This window comes from Apteryx mantelli, chromosome 2 (genome assembly GCF_036417845.1).
Source record: "Apteryx mantelli isolate bAptMan1 chromosome 2, bAptMan1.hap1, whole genome shotgun sequence".
NCBI classification, from domain to species: domain Eukaryota; kingdom Metazoa; phylum Chordata; class Aves; order Apterygiformes; family Apterygidae; genus Apteryx; species Apteryx mantelli.
In genome coordinates, this window is record NC_089979.1 from 46,127,992 (window position 1) to 46,143,688 (window position 15,697).

Genomic DNA, 15,697 nt, shown 5'->3' on the forward strand with positions numbered 1-15,697 from the left:
ACTTTAGCAATAGATGTAAATTCCATTGCAGTTTTATCTATTGTTACACTGGCCAAACAAGTTGTTCATATTTTTCACTACTGGTTACCTCTCCCACACTCAAAGGTATCAATGGCCCTTTCATAGTTCAGGTCAAGCCCTAGAAGTCACTTGGTATTAGTAAAAACGGACCTTTCAGCAATCCCTTGAAACAAATTACTCTGAAAAGCCTCGAGTGCATAATAATTCCCCATTTTGCTCATACGCTGCCCCAAACACCACCTGTTTCACACACTAGCATAATAAATCCTTCAACCGACCAACTCGTTCTCATAGGCAAGCACTGCCACACCTCACCCCAGAGGTCCTGCAAGATAGCTTTCCTGCCTCCATATTCCACAGCATCAACCCTTCTGCTGGAAGACCTACACTCATGAGCTTTTCCGGGACTACCCTCCAGCATTTAGCCTACTCCTGGCCAAACTGGCACTGGCCCTGGATCTAGGAGCCCTTCACAAGCTTTCTGCTCAGCAGTTCTTCTCTTACTCTTAAGAGTACTCAGCACTTTCTAACTCACATCTGCTCATCCATCTGCATTACAGATCTTTACAGTACCTGACTGAAGAAATTTGGATACTATTAGGAAGCAAATAATTAGCCACAGGAGCATCTGATTATTTAAAGACATATATCACCCTGGGAGACCACAGAACACAAATTCCAAAGTTTTTGATGAGGAAACATCATGGTAGAGAATCATGTTGAAGCAATGCTAAAAAATCTTTGTTTCCATCATCTCAATATTAAACTTTATCTTCCCCTTGTGGTGAAGCCTCATAACTTGAAAGAGCATGTTATTGCAAGCACCAATGCCCTGTTCTCTCCTACAGACATGGCACACTGGTCACACTACATCTTCCAGAACACACCAGACAGGGTGGTCAGAGGGAAAGCAGTGTGCTAGAGAGAAAGATGTAACTTCCAATGAACACCAGCCCAATGGAGAAAGTGTGACAAAACCAAAAACTTCCTATAAAAGTTTCCATTTTTCAAAAACTGCATTTTCAAATGTGAAACAAGTTCCTAGCTTGCTCTAATCACCTCTAAACCCTAGACTGCTTTCTTGTCATTATCAGGAAAAAAGCAAAGTATGAAGCAGCTAGTCTCTTCTCATTCCTACATCCTTCTGCAAACTAGATCCTGGGTGAAAGACTTCCTGCAAATGAGGTAGGAGCATGCCACCTCTCTTTTCTGGTACTTCCCCTTGGGAAAAAAGGAGACACGGGCAGAGAAAGTCGACTCCATGTTCAGCCCAACTCACGCAATGACCAGGAGAGTTAGCCAGGCATCAACGATGAAATAAACTTCACCCTTCAGGTAAAACAGTACTGTGCCTTACCTTACTCCCAGAAGGAGAAGACGTACTGCCCTGCGTGTTAACTGCATTTTTGACTCAGAATATGTCTTTGAACTGATTTTGGGAGCAAGTAATTTACATGTTGATCTATATTTAGAGCTATGCCAACGAAGCAATCCAGCTTCAATGAAATATGACCCAAAAAAGCCTCTTTAAGTGAGCTCAATAAATTACCCTCTTTTATAGTCAGACACATTATAGAGTCAATGATTTGTAGTAATTTACTCTGTTTTCCACACTCAGGATCCCTTGGCAGAAGCAAGAAAACAATAGAAATATCCTAAACAAGTACTACCTGAATAAAAAATTAATGTATACTGCCTGTTGGTCTAAAATAAACCTTTAATTCACACTGGTGTAAATATTTCATCTTGAGTAGAAACATTAACAAATACAGTTTTCTATTACATACTAGTCTATTCACATTCTTACACCATGCTCATTGCAGCAATACTCAATTGCTTTCCAGTAGTGCATTAAGCAACATGTTGTTTGTTCTCCTTCCTCTGCCCCAGGGGAGAGGTTTGTAGAATGATTTGCTTTGATAATTTGAGTGCTTTTCTTTAATGTATATGTTGTAATGTATTTATGTCACAGAGGCAGGTTAAAGAAATCTTATTTGGATTTGGGTGATGATGTCTGTGATAGTCTTCAGCTCCTCAGGGAGTTCATTCCATAATCTTGAACCAGACCTTGAGAGTCTTTAATGTCCTGCATAGACTACATTAAGGCCAAAGAGTAAGTATTTTTTTTCTTAATTTTTGTCTTGTTTTTTGTCTTGAGCTTTAGCCTGTCTCCCAGATAGCAGTTCCCTGATGATAGCGCACCCTAACAACAAAGACTTAACCTTGAGCTTGGATAAGTATTCTGTAAGTCAAGGCAGAAAAGAAAGCAGTCATCAAATGTACCTATAATAACCGCTGCTGTGGAGGAGAGTTGCTACAGCCTTCCCTAACTACATGGATTTCTCTGGTGCCAACAATCTCATGCAGATATATCATGTGGCTGTAATCTAACCAAGAGGTGGCAAGCAATATGAGAATACGGCAAGACAGACCTATCAACACAGGAGTCTTCTAATCAAACAAAGATGACTAAATCATTGCCTGCTTTATGAGCTCCTGTTTTGGTATCAGCAAGAAATCCAGAACTTCTCCCAGACTGTGGACTCAACTGACCAACTGTGGGTTTATATTTTCACACAAAGGAAACTACAGTGAACGTGTAAATTCTTAAAAAAAAAAAAAGTCTTCTATGAGTGTAAATTCTGTCTTGTGAAGATTGTTCACCCAAGAGCTGAGAACAGCCTAAATGAGTACGGCGATATAGCTGAATAATGGCTCTAGTATTAGCACCCAGTTTTGAAAATGTAGCCTCTGTAGATTAAATCAAAATGTTACTAAGGTGGTATTTGAAATTTTTAAAATCCATATGTATATATGCATCTGTAGGGTTTGTTTACTCTAACATAATTAATATGATACATCCCTAATCACCAGGAATGCTAACAGTTTACACTTACATAAAGTCAAGTAGCTACTTTGATTTAATGTCAATAGTACTATAACTCCATCCATTCTCTCATACTCAGAAAACAAGTTACATTTTTTCCTGTTTACTTACACCTTCTAGAAAATCTTGAACAATTACACTGAGGTAAGCCTAAAGTTTCCCTGATTCAACCAGGATTTTACAAAGCATTAGATTTTAGTAATCTTATAAAAATAGATTTTTTTTCCTAGAAAAAGTAGACATGAGTTTTTGAAATGTCCACCCGGAAACAATGATGCATTCCACAGCAACATAAGGTTGTTACCTAAGGTGGACACATTCAGTAGACTAGGACAACAGCCTGTCCATACCACAGAGAAGAGGAAAACGAGAGATGTTAACCAACAATACTTTAGTCAGGTACCAGCCACAGCTCACAGCAGGATACTGAAAAGGATACCACCTGCTGAAGTGCTGATGCTTCTGGGACAACCTCCAAGTCCATGCCATAGTGAAGGGTCAGTCACCAATGTTTAGGCAACACTTTCCCAGGCACTAAACAGAGTATTCCAAGAAGGCCTTGAGTATTATTACTATTATAACATGAATAAAAGCTATGCAGTAGGCATAAGGTCATCAACACTGAGTTGTGGGAACTCATGCAGTACTCCATGCAGAGAGGAACATGTTGGTATGGCTGAAGAATTTGATAGTTTGGGAAAACGTACATTAGGTAGAGTCGTGGCAGAAGGAGAGTGCAAAGAAGGTAGTCAGTTTTGCTGTTGACTCCTCTCTTGCTTACGCTAGCCTGCTTTGGGAAGAGAAAAGGAAAAAAGGAGCGTAAGGTCAGCGAATGGTTGGTGAAGTGGGCAGGGGTACTAAGTAAGGATGAAACTGAGTGTCAGGGCCCTGAGCCCATCCCCACCCTCCTGGGGGTTTGGCTGCCTGGGCTCAGGGCCAACTTAGAGATAGTGCAGCTGGAGACCTCGGGGAAAGCTCTTCCCGAAAGCTCTGCTGGGAGGCCTCAGCAAGGGCTGCCCCTCCTTCCCTCGGGAGCTGCTTTTAAGCTGAGACTCTTGCCCTTGGTCCCTGCCTGAGTTATACTGCAGCTGTACTGGAGCCATGTCTGTGCATCGCCTGCAAAAGATTGAGAGATCTGCAGTGACAGTGTCCGGCCACCAATAAATTGGCAATGGTAGAAACTGCAACATCCCATAATGAGCACATCTTTAATAACATTTGAGAGTGCTGACCCTGCTCCTTACTGACTTGGCATTAGCATCTTTGCTAACAGATTCCACTCAATTTAAGAAATTTCATTAAATTTGATTTTCTGATTTATAAAAATATATATACATCCTGCAAAAATATTTTAAGGAACACTTGAATTCCCTCAAACAATTATAGTTATAATTATGGCTATTGTATAGAATTAAACCGTTAACACTGTGTCATAATACATCTGTTTACTTTGTATTATTTTATTATCTCCTCTCAAGGCAGGGATTCACAAACATTGTCCTACAAGGAGGACATTTCAATAAGCAAACTTTCCAAGTTTCAGTCCTATTCACTACTGCATGGACTACTGCATTCAGCTGAGATTCTGCAGCCCATGGTAACTGTAATAATTGCTCGCTAATTAGCATCAGGAAAGTTAATGGAGATAGGCATTTTCTACAAATTTTGGTAATTTAAGACAAAGAAAGAAGGGTACCATGTGACCAGCTAGCAGACTTAGAAATAAGCAAAATTTATAATGTTACCAAGAAAAACAAGAGATGGGAAGTAGCTGTTATAGCAGAGATGACTAAATTGGATTACCTATGTGAAGTCAGCAGTCAAACAGGTAGGAGGAGGCTGTATCCAACAGAGCAGGCACTGATCAAAGTCCCTGAGAAAGTACAGTTGTTTAAATATCCAGAAAACGAGCCTCATTCTCTTCTTGATTATAGTGCATCTTTCACAGCTCATTCACTCCCTGATAAAGCACATCTGTCCTAGCTGTAGACTGAAAAATACAGGAATGCTAAGGGGAACCACCAAAGAAGCGAAAAACATAAAATACCAAGAAGGTAATATTTTTTCAATTAGGTAAAAGTTGAGATCCAATGACTTTAGGAACTGACCTACATTCAGAGCAGAGGCAAAGACCGACAAAAAGGATCAGAAAAGTCCTAATGAGAAAGACTCACAAATGTTAGGTAAAAACAAGATACATCACTTTAGAAGAGGACTAGAACAAACAGGAAATGCTTTGCATTTGCTAAAGCTAATCTGGTCATAGCTACAGCCATAGGAATACAGGAAAAAAAAAACAAAAACACATAGCCTAAGCACTTGGCCAAAAGAATGAGTAGATTTCCACTTCCTAAAGCATGCTTTAGAACAACTTTTACAGTCCTACTTCAGAAAAAAAATAAAAATAAATGAGAACACACTTACCTAGAGGTAAGCACGTGCTCAAGTACTTCGCTGAAAAAAATAAGTACTTCTTCATTTAGGCTTCGGGTGACTGACCAAAACAAGTAACAATGCTGTCCATGTGCAGAATAAAACAGGAAAACAACCGTATGAAGCTACCACATGAAAAGATCCAAATAACCAGAAAAAGGAACAACTTCTTCCAAAAGCAGCAATACAGTTAAGCAGTAATAGCAACAATAAAAAAATAGAAGCGAACAAAGCACAATCTGTTGGTAAGGATATCTAGAAGCCCTATACAAATACAAGGAACTATTGTTCCTAAAAGCTAGAGAGATGAGGAAAAGACTAAAATGGGAAGAAAAAGAGAACAGAAAATGGATTCTATGATGAATCTGTCAAACAGCAACTGTTCACCAAAGACAGCACGGGGAATCTGAAGCTGCTACAGGTCCTGTGGCTCCTTCAGACAAGGCAATGGTGCAGCCAGAGGAGAAGGCTCTGTGATGGGAAGGACAAACCTGGAAAGACAGAGATGAGGACAGCTGTTCACAGCCAGGCAGACAAAACTGTCTTTCAAGAGGCCTTTGTGCAACTGGGTCTCTCTAGGTTTAAGAGTAATAGGAGTCATGTACATAGCAACCATGAGAAAATGTGCAAATAAACATCAGACCATACTCTGCAATGTGAATATCTCTCCAGTAATAGAAATCAGCGCGACACAAAGCCTTGGAATGGACTCTCACTCGGCTGAGGGGCCGCAGCACCACACTGCATTCAGAGCTTAAAGTGCATCTGGAATCCTTTAAGAGAACAGCTTAGGTTCTGGCCCAGTGACGAGAAAATTAATTCCACAGGATTACAGTTGTTGGTATTCACTTGTTAGTCCCTTTTTACGTTGTTTTGAAGAATAAGAAGGTCTTAAAAGGGGGTATAATCTAAATCTTTGAACACTTTCAAGTTGTTTTATATTGCCGGAGCTATGTAAAAGTACTTAGTGTAAAAGGGAATTAAGCCAGAAGTGTATAACACAGAAAGCATGGACATGTTTGGAAGAGAATAATATCCACAGCGCATGCAGGACTACATCATGCATTGGCATTCACTTTGCAGACAGGTGTGCCAGTTGGTGACATTATCATTCTTCCAGTTGTTTCTTACCACTCCTCTGCTGAGAGTTTCCACCCCCACAGCTCTGCTGGCAAAAGGAATTATGTGAGCACTCCCTCATGGGCTTCCAACAAGTCAGATGGATTAGTCAATGAAGAGGGTTTAAACTAACCTTGCTCACTTTGCCTGCGGCAAATTAAAGAGCTCTTAAACAAAGCCTTTTGCCAGCAGAGCTGTGGCAGTAGTAACCACAGCGTCAAAGAGGTAGCATGTAACTGCAAAATGGCAAAACCTTCAAATGGCACATTTGCATCTGGAACACAATGTCTGTCCATAGCTTTACAAGTAGGCACAAGCTATAACATCTAATATGCCATAGTACCTGTCCATGTGTACATTTTATTCTGCAGCAAATAGAGTAATGCAATAAGGTTTAGATTCTTTCACTGTGTGCTAGGTTAAGTCGCATTATCTCATACTTGCTGTGTGCTAAGAGTGTGCAAGGGAATAGTTATCAGATGATGGATGCTAAGTTTTAATTCATGACACCTTCCCATCATGTCTAAGGTCAAAAGGTGTGATTGTGTAATTAAGTGGCTCACTGCATATCCTCATACGGGTTATGATTTATCTTTTCAAATATCAGTTATAAGGCATTTCAAGAGAAATAACTGTACAAACTCAAACTGAATTCAATTTGCTACAATAACTGCTACCAATTCTTGTCCAAACACTCCACCGACACTTAAAAAAACCTGTGAGTTTCTATTATTGGGAATTACACTTCCAAAAGTTTTCTCTAACTGTAATTTGGAAGCAAGGATTGTAACATGAACAAATACGCCTGTGTTAGCTTGGACAGTAATGAAAGCTCAGCACGCAATCCTTCCCACAATACTCAGTGCTCTCTAGGCAACAGAACCCAAATCACCGAAGTCAGCTCACACAGGTCGACTTCAGTTACACCTGAGAAGGCAGGAGAGACATAACCTCAGACCAGCAGTATTGAGGTTTCTGAGTCTTTGTGAGCTTCAACCATTGTTTCCCTTCCTGGTACTTGTTCTGTGGAGTAGCTCTGCTTATACTACAAAGTGACTGTTTACACTATTTATTTTCTGCCATAGTCTGTTTTTCCACGCTGGGTGTATCATGACAAATGCGCATTCACTTCTGGCACAGTAGTAAGGCTCTGATTCCCACACACTGACTTTAATGGCTGCCCACAGCAAATAAGCCCACTCTGTAGAGTAAGCTTTTACTAGAGAGGCAAAAGAGCCCCTCTCCCATCAGTGAATTTCTAGTTTCAAAAATCCCTCTATATGTAGGAGTATCTGAACTGCAGCTTTCCTATCTCTAATATACATTTTCAATAATACAAAAAGCATGTTACTGGAACTTCACCTTTCTTAAAAAAAAAAAAATCTCAACTTCTGATTCTTTTTTTAGGATTCACCTGCTCTGTAGCATGAACTGCAGACATACGCTCTAGGAATTGGACAACATCACATCAGTTTTAGAAACTATCTTGGAAGAGTCAAACTCATCATGAAAGTGTTTGTTAGGTCATAGCAAGAATTTGGGGACGGATAACGCATCTTTCCATACATAACATGCTAACAGTATCAGCATTATTTTGCTGAAAATGCTAATCAGTATATACTGGAACTGCATTATATCTCTGATGGCATATCTGTTTCCCACTGATTTCTATAAGAGACCTGAAATACACTCCTCAGCTGCAACAAAAGGAAACACTGGATGTGGACAAAAAGCTCACTACTCCTATGAATTAACATATTGTCCCTAATTAAGAGGATACTCTACATCAGGGACCACACAAGTCTAAGAATTTAATCCTCAGCCTTGCACAATGGGTTTTATCATCTAAAAGCAAAGAGCCTATTCAATATGCAGGAGTTTGCAATTTGTTCATTGAAACCCTAATTCATCAGAACATACAAACACATGTTTAAATGTTTTGGTGAAATGGACTTTAAATACAATTAAATACTTCAAAGACTATTAAATATGGAATTGATTGGGATTGATGATATTCATCCACTGAGTAGTTTCATCAACCATTTTCCCCAGATATATATACAGCTAGAGTGATGAAAAGAATTTTATGTGATGTTCATTCCTTCACAGCATTATGTCCGCTTTAGTTAAAGATTGGACTTTTAGACCCTGGAAAACAAGAGTAAATGACAACTGATGCCTTCATAGGGATGCCACACAAAGTAATGCCAGTGACTGGTAATTGCATAGTTTAGACTTGGGCTATTTGGTGTAAAACGCTATGCTGCAATTTGTACATGATGCATCGATTATTAATTCCGCTCTCTCATGTGAAGCACTAGCTTTTCATCTGCAGAAAGCTGAATCAGTTTGTAATTCTTTCCCAATGAACCACAGGAGATTTTCATGTCTTTCTGTAAGACAGGAGAAAAAAGTGGAAAGAAGCGAGGGACTATATCAGAGAAATATGGAAGCTGTACATTGTGTCTGGAGAATGAGATTTCACATTGAACAAAATAGCATTTGCTACCTACAGAACTAGGACAGTTCTCTGCTAAAAATTTCTTTCTTATACTGTGCCATCAAAGAAAGGAAAGGGAAAGAAATTCTAGTTGTTGTTCTGAACTTTGGTAGTAAATATGATCTCATCTCTCAAGAGTCCAGGAGTCTGAGATGCTGACCCTGAGCAACCTAATGCAACTCTGAAAGCGGCCCTGCTTTAAACAGAATGAACTCCAGAGGTTTCTTCCACTCTAAATTACTTTATGATTAGTGATATGCTCACTAATTTGTGAGCATTCTGTATTATCTGCTGCACTCCAATTACATTTCTTTCCACTTCAAAACAGAGAAAGATGGTAGCCTACAGCTCATTATACTGTAGTTTCTATATATCCTATCCTAGTTCATTATCTAGACCTCCTCCCAGTAGGTTTTAAACATACTGGTCCTGGATGTAGGTTATGTTCCCTGATCACAACATGTCTCCTTCATAAATGTGAACCCCAGTAGGGATTCTTAATGTAATCTTTCTACATATACTTGCTGTAATCTGTAATAGTTCAAACACTTTGCAAGAAATAATTTACAATACCAAATACTTCTTTAAAAACCGTATCATTTCCAAAGAGGGGTGAGAAATACTAATGTAGATAAATGCTGAGGTGCTACAGTCAATTGAGGAACACTGACAGGCATGGATCAAGCACCACATGAACACACAAACATTGATAAATCAAAAAGCCCCAAACTTTCTGAAATACTGGTCTGTTTTGCACTTTACAGGGTTTGTATTCTGGGAATCCTTTGCTCTGATGGACCAAATTTGGATCGCTATCTCCACCCTGTGCCCCGGTGAGGCACAGCAAATTTCAAAATTCTGTATCTCCCACCACTCTTTTATCTCCCTGCCTAAATTCACATAATCTTTGCTCTTCTCCTGGAAATCTGATACTGCCTCTTACAGTTTCTAAGTTTCTCCATGACCAAACCTCCCCCCACCATCCCCCCTGAAATATTAAAAAGATGCTCTTCATCTTAGCCAGTGGAAGTCATTTTTCTACCCAAGGTCTCTTTTCCTAAGTAACTCTTTGGAATGAGGAACATGACATTCCTGTAAATTCTTCTCCAAAGTTTATTACAGCAGTTCTCTCCCACTGTCTTTCAGGATGCTGGAAAAGGTCAACTGTCCGAGCCCCCCCTGCATATTTCCAGGCCAAGACACAAACAAATATTTTTCTTCATTACAGAATATACGTATAAGCATTACACTACAGCTACAAATACCGTATGTCTTCATCTGGAAGACTCTATGGCCCTCCCTCTCTGACATCTTTTGTTACCTGTTCAGCATCTCCCATTGCTCTTCCACGTTTGTCTGGATTCAGTCTCAACTATTCTCTTGAATGTACAACAATACGTTTTACCGTTTCTTTTTGACACTATGATCAAAGAATCTATGGAGTTATAAAGATATGCCTCAAGCTTTCAACCTGCAAACAAAGGGATCCATTCAGTGATAATGTATTTACAGAATGGATGATCATTCACTTACAGTCCTGCTTCTGAAGGTAGCTTCACAGGTTCGATTTATCACACACAACCGGTTTTTTTCTATTCATTTGTTGAACTCTCTGTAGAGAGTGGAGCAGAAAAGAATATCTGCTTTTCATCACGAATTATTTGAAACAGGTTGTCGCAAAGACGAACCTACTGCACACATGCGGTGCAGCCGCGCTGCACATGGGCGGCAGGTCCAACGCGCTGCACTTGCAGCGCACGTGCGGGAACCTCCCAAACTGCATGCACCAGCAGCCCAGACTTACTGCGCACCTAACGGCACCGCGGGGCCGGCGCCCCGAGGGCTGCCGAGGCGCCTCGCACGCCCCGCTCCAGGGCGCAGCGCTCCTCCAGCGCCGCCGCCAAGGCGGCCGGCAGCGACCCGCCGTCCTCCACCGCCTCCTCGCCGGGCCGGGCGGCTGCAGGGAACCGAGCCCGCGGGCGCGCGGCTGCCTCCATCCCTGCTCGACGCCCTCTGCGCCGACGAGCCAAGCGCCGGTGCCGCCGCAGCCGCCGGGGGACACCCGGCAAGGCCACGCCGCCGCCGCCCGTGGGCGGCACGGGGGGGCGGCGGCGCGGCCCGCCCCCGCGGCAGGTGCCCGGCCCGCCGGTTAAACCGCCGCCCCGCAACGGCCGGCGCCCGTTAGCGGGGGCGGCTCCGGCGTGCGGGGGCGGCCGCGGAGGCGGCGGCCGATCCCCAGCCGCCGCCGCGCCGCGGGCGCGCTGCCCGCCCCAGGGCCCGGCGCGGCCCCGCTCCCCCCGCCGCCGCCGCCGCCGCCGCCGCCGCCGCCGCCGCCGCCGCCGCCGCCGCCGCCGCCGCCGCCGCCGGGCCCCGCGGCGCCCCCTGCGCGTGCGCGGGCGGCGGCCGGGGGGGCCCCGCGCTCCCCCCCTCCCCCGCGGGGGTCGCGCAAGGGCACCCCGCGGCGGCGCGGCGGGGGGGCGGGAGCGGGGGGGAGGGGGCGGGAGCGGGGGAGCGTGACGCGGCCCAGCTGTCGCGCCCGCCCCGCCAGCCCCCCGCCTGCCCGCCCCCCACACGCGCTCCCCCTCCCCTGCGGTGGCGCTCCCGGTGCATTGTGGGAGCAGTCCGTTGTTCATTTGCCATTCGACCTGATCCGGGGCCTGTTGGGACGGAAGCGCCGCCGAGCCGGATCCATTGTGGGGAGCCTGCGGCGGTGATCTAGGCCAGAGCCGGGGGGGCCGGACTTCGCTTCGCCCGGCCGCCCGCCCCCCGTTTCCCGCTGCGCCCGCGGCAGCCCGGCGTCTCCTTCCCCTCCCCGCGGGCAGAGCCGCCGTCGGCCGGGCGGGCGGGGAGCGGCGGGCGCGCGGCGGCGAGGGGCGCGAGGCGGGCGGCGGGCGGGGGGCGCGCGCGCGCCATGTTCGCGGAGATGAACCGCCGGACGCTGGCGTTCCGCGGCGGCGGCCTGGTCACCGCGGCGGCGGCGGCCGGCGGCCCCGCGGGCGCGAGCAGCGGCGCTGGCGCGGGCGAGGCCTGGGACCGGCAGGACCCCGAGCAGCTGAACGGGCGCGGGGCGGACGAGGAAGTGGAGCTGGAGGGGCTGGAGGCCGAGGAGCTGGAGGCGGCCGCTGCCGACGAGAAGGAGCTGTTGCTGCTGCCGCCGCCTCAGGATGCGGTCTCGCCGCCGGCCGCCAGCGGCCCCATGTTCGCCGAGAGAAACCGCCGGACACTGGCCTTTCGGGGCGGCGGGGGGCTCCTCGCCGGCCCCTCCGCCGCTAACAATGGCTGCGAGGCCTCGGCCTGGCCGCGGAAGCACTTCAATGGGCGGGGGGCGGACGAGGAGATGGAGCTGGAGGGCGCGGAGGGCCTGGAGCCGGAGGCCCTGCTGGAGGGCAAGGAGCTGGTCCAGGACGGGGGCTCCCTGAGTGACAGCAGCGACGACGAGGAGGACGGCGAAGGGGGCAGCCTGGGCGACGGCAGCGGCGCCGAGGGCGGCAGCTGTAGCAGCAGCAGGCGGTCCGGGGGCGACGCAGGGGACGAGGCGGAGGGCAGCAGCGTGGGCGCGGGGGAGGGGGAGAGCATCAAGCATTTCCCGTTAGCCAGGCCCAAGTCGCTGCTGCAGAAGCTGCACATCTCCTTCCAGGGCTCCTGGCTCAAGGAGTTCCCATGGCTCCACTACTGCCAGGAGACCGGCCTCATGTCGTGCGCCTGGTGCACCGCCGCCGCGGCCGTCCCCGCCGCCGAGCTGCCCGCCGCCGCTGGGCCCGCGGCCGGGGGGCACGACGAGCTTTGCAAGGGCACCCGCAACTACAAGCGGGCCCTGCTCCTGCGGCACCACCTCTCCGCCGAGCATCGCCTCAACGAGCCCGTCAGCGCCGAGCAGGTAGGGGCCGCGGCCGCGGGGCGGGGGCGGCCCCCGCGGGGTCCCTGGGCGCCGGGGGGCGCGGAGGCGGCCGCCCTTCCCTCTCGCATAGTTTTTTGCCCACGTGTATGAGCTACTTTAAATGGCTTCCTGTGTTTGTTGTTGCCCGGCGCGGCGGGCGCGCTGCGCTGCCTCCGAGCGGGAGGTTACTCTGCTTTCCGCTTCAGCCGCCTCTGCGGCTGGTGTGTCCGGGCGCGGTGCTGACAGCGCGGCTCTTCCGCGGCCCTGGGGCCCTTTCACTGGCCGCACGGCTCTTGTTTCCAGCACTGCGTGGTTAACATTGCCGGGGCGCTCGGAGCCAGCGAGTGACATTTTCGTTAGTTTATCTTGTGACGATAAACCGGCAGTGTGGGAAAAAGTTGCGTATGAACACTGGTGTGACTGCACTGATTTACAAAAACTTAGTTACAACTTCCTCCTGCGGTACTGGTGAAGGAGGACAGTGTCCGGCAGACAACTGCATGTGGAACTGGTGCTTACCGGCATGAAATTAGAAGTATTCCGCTGCTCTTGGCGGCAAAGTCTTTGTGCGTTAATAGGATAATTGTATGTAGCCTAAACATTCCTGTTTAAATCTTTTTTTTTTTTTTTCTGAGCATTTTGCTTTAGATTCAGTTACTTTGCAAGAAGTCTGAAATTGCTTGGTGTGTGTTTGAGATAAACATGTGGTTTCCTGAAAGCCATGTCAATATGCCAGCTGTCCTCTAATGCTTTAGAACTAGCGAAACTGTTTGCCTTCCTTGCCGAACTTAAAATTATCGTATGTCTTGTCTGCTCTTACTTATGAGGCAGGGCTAACTCTAGACCATAGGCGGATGACAATCTCTTAAGGAATACTTACTCTTGTTGAATCACCAATTTTTCTGTAGCCTTTCTTCCTGAGGATGTCTGTACTGCAAAAGTTAAGTGAATTAACTTAGATTGGCTAGCTGGAGTTAACTTTACCAGCAGACACAAGCTAATGTGCTTCAGATTAGTTTAGTATGTTGAACTTCAGCTGTTAACCTGAATTAAAATTCCTGGTCACTCCGATTTCACTACTTTCATCCGAGTTTTGATTAGAACACTTATCTTGGCTGTGTAGAGATGTATTTGGAGTCAGAACTGGAGTGCAGGGCTTAATTTGAGCTTATCGCTTGAGCACTTTCAGGAGCTAAGGGTACCTTGGACAAGAGCTGCTATTCTAATGTTTGGGCAGGATATCAGGATGACAAGTGAGCCTAGGTTTTCTTACAGCTAGCTGGAAGAGGGATACAAGTTTTATGCAAAACTTATGCAGGATTGCAAGGAAAACCTGACCATGGTGCATGAAGTAATCTCAGTTATCCAAAACAATACTTCAGATATATAAATTAGGATGTTAGTCTTTAAGATGAATAATAATATCTCTTTAGTAAGTGTATTCGTGGACAGAATTTCCAAGGCAGCTATTGTTTCAGACATTTTGTGGCAGTAGGTCACTTTATCAATTTCCTGCAATCTGAGGTTTGCTATTCACTCTTGAGTATTTTGGCCTGACTTGTCTTAAAGTGACTTCAGTTTATATTTTGAAACTTTTATTTTTAATTTCTTTTATCTCGTTATATTTTGAAAATGTTCCTATTTTTTTTAATGTTATTGCGGTATATTTCTTATCATCTTCTTGCTTAGTTTATAACTTTGAGTTGTGAATAATGACCATGTAAAGGTATGTCCTGTCACTGTTTAGTCTCAGTGTCACTAGATACTGCTACTTTATGTCACAGTTGAAAGTTTCTCTCACTCCCATGAAGCCATGAGAAAATAAACATATTCCAAACAAATTTTTTCAACTAAAATTACTACTCCTTCCTTCTGTCTTCCTATCCATAGTCTGTCATAAGACTTAAATAGTCGGGGGCCTTTTGGCTTGCATGTCACAGCAGCCTAAAAGCTAATAAAGGTATCATTAATATTTGAAGATCGGCCCATCGTTGTTGTGGGAAAATTTAGAAAAATGAACCAGTGCTTTTATACCACCGATAGCTTAAGAAAAGTATTTGTGGAATCTTTAAGTAATTGTAATAGTAAATTAAACAATAAGACAAGATATATCAGTGACTCTTTTGTACTATATTAATGATAAGGCTCGAACAAAACAAGCTTCTGTAAAGGAGCCTTAGATGATGGTTTCAAGTAGAAAACAGTGCTCTCTGCATCCCTGTGCTATTACATTTTGGTTAAAAACTTCTTGCAAAGGAAGGAATTGCAGTTTTTCAAGAGTCAGTGTAGTTTTACTTTGTAGTGCGGTTTTGGATTACACATGCTGTATTGCAAATATGATTAAGAATCACTGTTTTCTCTCTACTTTTATGTTTAATTTCCACATACTTTCATATTTTTGATAGCACTTCCATTTCCCTTGATCTATACACTTAATCTAATACCAAGATAATAGCCCCATTTTTTCTTAATGCCATCAGACCAGATACTTGGAACAAAAATAGGTGATTTGTACCCTTGACCATGTTTTCAACATAATGAGGTGGCAAAGCCTTTTAGATTTAATGAAACTTGGGGGAGACCTTTCAGTCTTTGTCTTAGAGACAACACGGGTGTATTCTTGACTTGAGAAACTTCAACTGCAGGGCATGTTTAGCAGCTGCTAATAAACATATGGCATAGTGCCACTGTTCAAGTGCGAAAAGGAAATTGTAGGTGTTAGACTGTAAAACAGTGGAAATTTCTATAGGTCTGTTGGATATTACACTCATGAAGATATGAGTGATGATTTCAGTTTATTTTTGGGATACATTTAATTTGGGATGCCAAAATACATTACAAGTGGTTGCAGCTGCTGTAA

At 45.3% G+C, this 15,697-nt stretch overlaps 1 protein-coding gene and 1 long non-coding RNA gene across 4 annotated transcripts in view; one reads left to right on the forward strand and one right to left on the reverse strand.

Moving 5' to 3' along the window:
* Window positions 1–1,723: 1,723 nt before the first annotated feature.
* Window positions 1,724–10,880, reverse strand: LOC106484605 (uncharacterized). Its single transcript, XR_010883574.1, has 5 exons — window positions 10,772–10,880; window positions 5,333–5,832; window positions 4,712–4,898; window positions 3,348–3,698; window positions 1,724–2,107 (listed from the first exon to the last, which is right to left on the reverse strand). It is a non-coding gene; the product is annotated as an uncharacterized lncRNA (long non-coding RNA).
* A 960-nt stretch (window positions 10,881–11,840) lies between these two features.
* The window catches only part of ZBTB10 (zinc finger and BTB domain containing 10), a 29,928-nt gene continuing 26,071 nt past the window's right edge, over window positions 11,841–15,697 (forward strand). For all 3 annotated transcript variants that reach the window (XR_010883313.1, XR_010883314.1, XM_067290576.1), the window contains exon 1: window positions 11,841–12,837. Coding sequence is in view for 1 of the 3 variants with exons in the window: in XM_067290576.1 (XP_067146677.1) it covers window positions 11,872–12,837 (966 nt within the window). In the remaining 2 variants the exon portion in view is untranslated. The remainder of the gene's footprint in view (window positions 12,838–15,697) is intronic.